We start from the raw sequence: 6,000 nt of genomic DNA, 5'->3' as shown, positions 1-6,000 counted from the left end.
CATTGATTGATTATGATTTGGCTCAACCAAGATTTACATGATTGATCAATCATGCTTTTCCTGAACAACACGTAACTTCTTCTCAAGTTCCAACAGTCGGATTCAGAACTAACTTTCCTGAAACGACCCTGATATGATTTTGGGTTGGTCTCAAATCCAAGATGGCCACCGTGGCGCCATCTTGAAAAACACATTTTAAACTTCTCCAGTTCCACCATTGCTATTGAGCTGGAACTTGCATGAAATGATCCTGATATGATCCCGACCAAGTGTTGTTATTTTGTGGGTTGGTCTCAAATCCAAGATGGCCGCCATAGCCGCCATCTTGAAAAACACATTTTAAAATTCTTCTAAAGTTCCACTAGTGCAATTGACCTGAAACTTGCCTGTTATGATCCTGATATGATGTCGACCAAGTGTTGTTATTTTTCAGGTCGGTCCGAAATCCATGATGGCCGCCGTCGCCGCCATCTTGATAAACACATTTTAAACTTCTCCAGTTCCACCCGTGCTATTAAGCTTAAACTTGCTTGAAATGATCCTGATATGATCTTGACCAAGTGTTGTTATTTTTCGGGTCGGTCCGAAATCCAAGATGGCCGCCATAGCCGCCATCTTGAAAAACAAAATTTAAACTTCTTCTCAAGTTCCATCAGTGCAATGGAGCTGAAACTTGCCGGAAATGATCCTGATATGATCCCGACCAACTGTTGTTATTTTTTTGTATGGTCTAACATCCAAGGTGGTCGCCGTAAGCCGCCATCTTGAAAAACACATTTTAAACTTCTTCTCAAGGTTCACCAGTGCTATTGAGCTAAAACTTGCTTGAAATGATCCTGATATGATCCAGACCAAGTGTTGTTATTTTTTCGGTTTGGTCTGAAATCCAAGATGGCCACCATGGCGCCATCTTAAAAAACACATTTTAAACTTCTCCAGTTCCACCAGTGCTATTGATCTGGAACTTGCATGAAATGATCCTGATATGATCCCGACCAAGTGCTATTTTTTGGGTTGATCTCAAATCCAAGATGACCGCCATCTTGAAAAACACATTTTAAAATTCTTCTCAAGTTCCACCAGTGCTATTGATCTGGAACTTGCATGAAATGATCCTGATATGATGCCGACTAAGTGTTGTTATTTTTCAGGTAGGTCCGAAATCCAAGATGGCCGCCGCGGCTGTCGTCTTGAAAAACACATTTTAAACTTCTTCTCCATTTCCATCCGTGCTATTAAGCTGAAACTTGCCTGAAATAAACCTGATATGATGCCGACAAAGTGTTGTTATTTTTCGGGTTAGTCCGAAATCCAAGACGGCCGCCGCCATCTTGAAAAACACATTTTAAACTTCTCCAATTCCACCAGTGCTATTAAGATGAAACTTGCCTGAAATGATCCTGATATGATCCCGACCAAGTGTTGTTATTTTTTGGGTTGGTCTCAAATCCAAGATGGCCGCCATAGCCGCCATCTTGAAAAACACATTTTAAACTTCTCCAGTTCCACCAGTTCTATTGAGCTGGAACTTGCATGGAATGATCCTGATATGATCCCGACCAAGTGTTGTTTTATTTTTTTGGTTGGTCTCAAATCCAAGATGGCCGCCATAGCCGCCATCTTGAAAAACAAATTTTAAAATTCTTCTCAAGTTCCACCAGTGCTATTGACCTGAAACGTGCCTGTAAGGATCCTGATATGATGCCGACCAAGTGTTATTTTTCGGCTTCGTAAAAACGTGTAATGTACTTTGCAATAATTCAAGCATCCATTTATCCAATTACCATGAATTAGCAACAAAACACCAATCTCAATTAATTACATATACTACCAGTTATTGCAATCGTATATACCTAATTTAGAGAAACCAGTGGGCTATTAATTAAATTATGTAGATTGTTGATTTCAATCACCTTTGCATTTTTACATAACGCAACCACATAAAAGCTCACACTGCATAATAACAAATGAAATCGTCATACTTTGAAACAGGGTGATGCGCTAAAAGCAGCCTCATCCCGTGGCCATACAGATATAGTCAGACTTCTCCTTGACGGAGGCGCCCAGCCTGATAAGGTGAGTGTTTGAAAGCAGACAGTCGTAAAATAAAGCTGAGTAAACATTTGAAGAAAACAATATAGTTACTAGTAATACATGCAATTTATTAGGTCATCTGACCCGAAGGGTCAGGATGACCTATAGCCATCGTGCTTCGTCCATCGTCGTCCGTCGTCAGCCGTCCGTAAACTTTTCACATTTCAATCTCCTTCTCAAGATCCACCAGTGGGATTAAGCTGAAACTTGTCAGAAATGATTCTGAGATAGCCCTGACCAAGTGTTGTTATTTGTCGGGTCGGTCTAAAATCCAAGATGGCCGCCATAGCCGCCATTTTGAAAAACACATTTTAAACTTCTTTTCAAGTTCCACCAGTGCTATTGAGCTGAAATGATCCTGATATGATCCAGACTAAGTGTTGTTATTTTTCGGTTTGGTCCGAAATCCAAGATGGCCACCCTGGCGCCATCTTGAAAAACAAATTTTAAACTTCTTCTCCAGTTCCATTGGTACCATTGAGCTGGAAATGGGTGAGGATGTCAAGGAAGGCGAGCCAACATAGTGTTGTTATTTTTTTCGGCCTCGTAAAAACTTTGAAATGGCAGCAATGGTGGTCATTTGTAACATGATTGTGCAATCATGGTTTTCCTGAACAATGCCTATTTTAAACTTCTTCTCAAATTCCTCAGTGAGATTCAGCTGTAACTTATCAGAAATGATCCTGAGATGGTCCTTACCAAGTGTTGTTATTTATTGGGTCGGTCAGAAATCCAAGATGGCCACCATGGCAAATGGTGCCACTATATACTTGCTACAGAGAATACATACTACAGTTATATAAGGTTTTTAATTTAGAGTCAGATGACCGTTAAGGCCCCTGGGCCTCTTGTATCTCAATTATGTTTATTTTTTGAGTTCCGAATTTCCGATTGACTTACGAACTTAAATTTGTGTTTGCTTTATTATTATTGTAACTCATACGTAGATAGTTTTGACGGTATATAAATGAGACCGGTTTAACCCAGCTAAGAACGAACACTGGAATCATAATATGCCATCTAAGATAATGTAATCCGATATTTTGAATTACCTCTTATCTATCTATCAAAATATATGTGTAATGATTTTTCAACCGACATTTGTTTATTTGTAATGTGTTGTGATTGAAACAAGAGCCCATACAACAACCAGCCAATAAATAACTTGATTACCAATATTTTGATCAACCTATACAGAGGTGTGTAAGCGGCAAATATAGTCAAGTATCCAACTGGTCATATACAATACGTAATCATTTTATGGGTGATGTCCTTCAATACAACAAATAACTTCATCAGTGGTCAAACATACCGCTCCTGTCTATAGCATACTTTTTTGTCAATAGTTAGGGCTTTTTGCCATCACTGAAGCGTCATATAACAATGCAGCTGTAAATTACAGTTCAATTCATGTTTTCTTTGGGATTCTTGCTATAAGAAACACTTAGGTTTTGATAAACTATATTAACTCCTTATAATTAATCTTTGAAATAAAAGAGAGAAAGTATATCTAAAGAGGAGTATCGGAAGCATACTCCATCCCCAAAATATATTTTGTGATGTTTTAAGTTCTCAATTATCCATAAAAACCGAGCTTTAGTTAGTGTCTACAACCATAGATCACAAACAAATCCGCTTCTCATCTTCAAAATAAATTCATGTCAATTTAATTATATTCCTTCACAGAGACATGTAAGAAGGTGTTTTAAATTACTAATTATGCACCACAACTCAGTTCTAGTGATGATTGATCAGGCGTTAAATTGATGCGTGCTGTATTACCTAAAACCTGAAGATCATAAACATATACATTTATCATCCATTTCAACCGATTAAATCATTGAGTGTCGTTGATTTATAGCCCAGTTTTATGGTAGACGTGTTTTTGAGATACTAATATAGATATTTTGACATTACAACGAATAATATACGATCTTTAACATATTTCTTATGCAAACTCTATATTCAGATTTCAAAATCATTGAACAATTTGAAATATAGATTCCATTGTAGTTGGTATTGTAGATATCGTCGATTTCTGTCACGTTTGTCTACACACAACGCAATATTACAAGGGCTGATATATTGTCGTTAATGCAAATATTTGTATTGCTTAAAATGCTTAGTTTTAACTATACCTTAACATAAAATAACAACGAATGAAAATGCCGTACTCTGATACAGGGTGATGCACTGGCAGAAGCTGCCACTAATGGCCATAAAGAAACAGTCCGACTTCTCCTAGAGAAAGGAGCCCAACCTGACAAGGTGAGTGTTTCAAAGCAACCAGTCTTCATGTACAATCCGCCATGATTGTCCTGAAAAAGATATGAGATATGAGAACAGGATGACCTATAGCCAGCGTGCTTCGTCCATCGTCGTCCGCTGTGCGCCGTCCGTAGACATTTCACATTTCAAACTTCTCAAGTTTCACAAATGGGATTGAGCTTAAACTTTAAAAAAAAAATCCTGAGATAGTTCCGACAAAGTGTTATTAATTTTCGGGTCCATCCGATATCAAAGATGGCTTCTATAGCTGCCATCTTGAAAAAAACACACATTGAAAACATCTCCAGTTCCAATGGTGCCATTGAACTAGAAATTAGTGAGGATGTTGATGCCAACAATGTGTCGTTATTTTTTGGTCTCGTAAAAAATTGACATGGCAGCCAAGGCGGCCATTTTGTTACATGATTGATCAATCATGGTTTTCCTGAACAACACGTATTTCAAACTTCTTCTCAAGTTCCAACAGTCGGATTCAGAACTAACTTTCCTGAAACGACCCTGAGATGGGCCGGACCAAGTGTTGTTATTTTTTGGATCGGTATGAAATGCATGATGGCCGCCATGATCGCCATCTTGAAAAACACATTTTAAACTTCTCCAGTTCCGCTGGTGCCATTGAACTGGAAATCATTGAGGATGTTAAGGAAGGTTTGGTTTGGTTTATTTTGTTTTACGTCCTATTAACATCTAAGGTCATTTAAGGACGGCCTCCCGTGCGTGCGACATGTGTGCGTGTAGCGAGTGTGCATGTGTGTTTTGGGAGGCTGCGGTATGTTCGTGTTAAGGCTCCTTGTGATAGGCCGGAACTTTTGCCGATTTAAAGTGCTATCTCACAGAAGCATGCTGCCGAAGACACCCAGCAGCACACCCCACCCGGTCACATTATACTGACAAGGAGCCAACCAGTCGTCCCACTCCAAATATGCTGAGCGCTAAGCAGGAGTAGCAACTACCATTTTTAAAGACTTTGGTATGTCCCGGCTAGGGGACAGAACCCAAAACCTTCCTCACAGCGGCGAACGCTCAACTAAAAGGCCAAAAGTGAGGCATTGTCAAGGGAGACATTAGGAAGAAGAAAGTTGTTAAGAAAGAAGAGAAAAGATACGATCCCAAGTTTAGTCGCCTCTTACGATCATGCCATGGGGGCAGCAGGAAGGGAAGCCAACAAAGTGTTGTTAGCTCACCTGCCCGAAGGGCAAGTGAGCTTATGCCGTGGCGCGGCGTCCGTCGTCCGTCCGTCGTCCGTCCGGCCGTCCGGCCGTCCGTCCGGCGTCAACTTTCCATTCAAGCAACTTCTTCTCAATAACCAAAAGGCCTAGAGACCTAATATTGGGCCTGTAGCATGCTGGGGTGAAGGGCTACCAAGTTTGTTCAAATGAATGACCTTGACCTTCATTCAAGGTCACAGGAGTCAAAAAGGCTAAAATCTTCAAACGACTTCTTCTCAACAACCAACAGTCCCAGGGAGTTGATATTGGGTCTGTAGCATGCTGGGGTAAAGGGCTACCAAGTTTGTTCAAATGAATGACCTTGACTTTCATTCAAGGTCACAGGAGTCAAAAAGGCTAAAAAAAAATTAGACGACTTCTTCTGAATAGCCAAAAGACCCAGGGACTT

The 6,000-nt window shown here is 39.9% G+C and overlaps 1 protein-coding gene across 1 annotated transcript in view; it reads left to right on the top strand.

Annotated features, from left to right (window-relative positions):
• The window catches only part of LOC117318712, a 56,962-nt gene that overhangs the window by 25,253 nt on the left and 25,709 nt on the right, over nucleotides 1-6,000 (top strand). Inside the window, exon 11 of the mRNA XM_033873671.1 lies at nucleotides 4,279-4,362. Within this exon, the coding sequence (XP_033729562.1) occupies nucleotides 4,279-4,362 (84 nt within the window). The remainder of the gene's footprint in view (nucleotides 1-4,278; nucleotides 4,363-6,000) is intronic.

Source organism: Pecten maximus, unplaced genomic scaffold, assembly GCF_902652985.1.
Source record: "Pecten maximus unplaced genomic scaffold, xPecMax1.1, whole genome shotgun sequence".
Classification (NCBI taxonomy): domain Eukaryota; kingdom Metazoa; phylum Mollusca; class Bivalvia; order Pectinida; family Pectinidae; genus Pecten; species Pecten maximus.
This window is presented reverse-complemented; position numbering and strand designations above follow the sequence as displayed.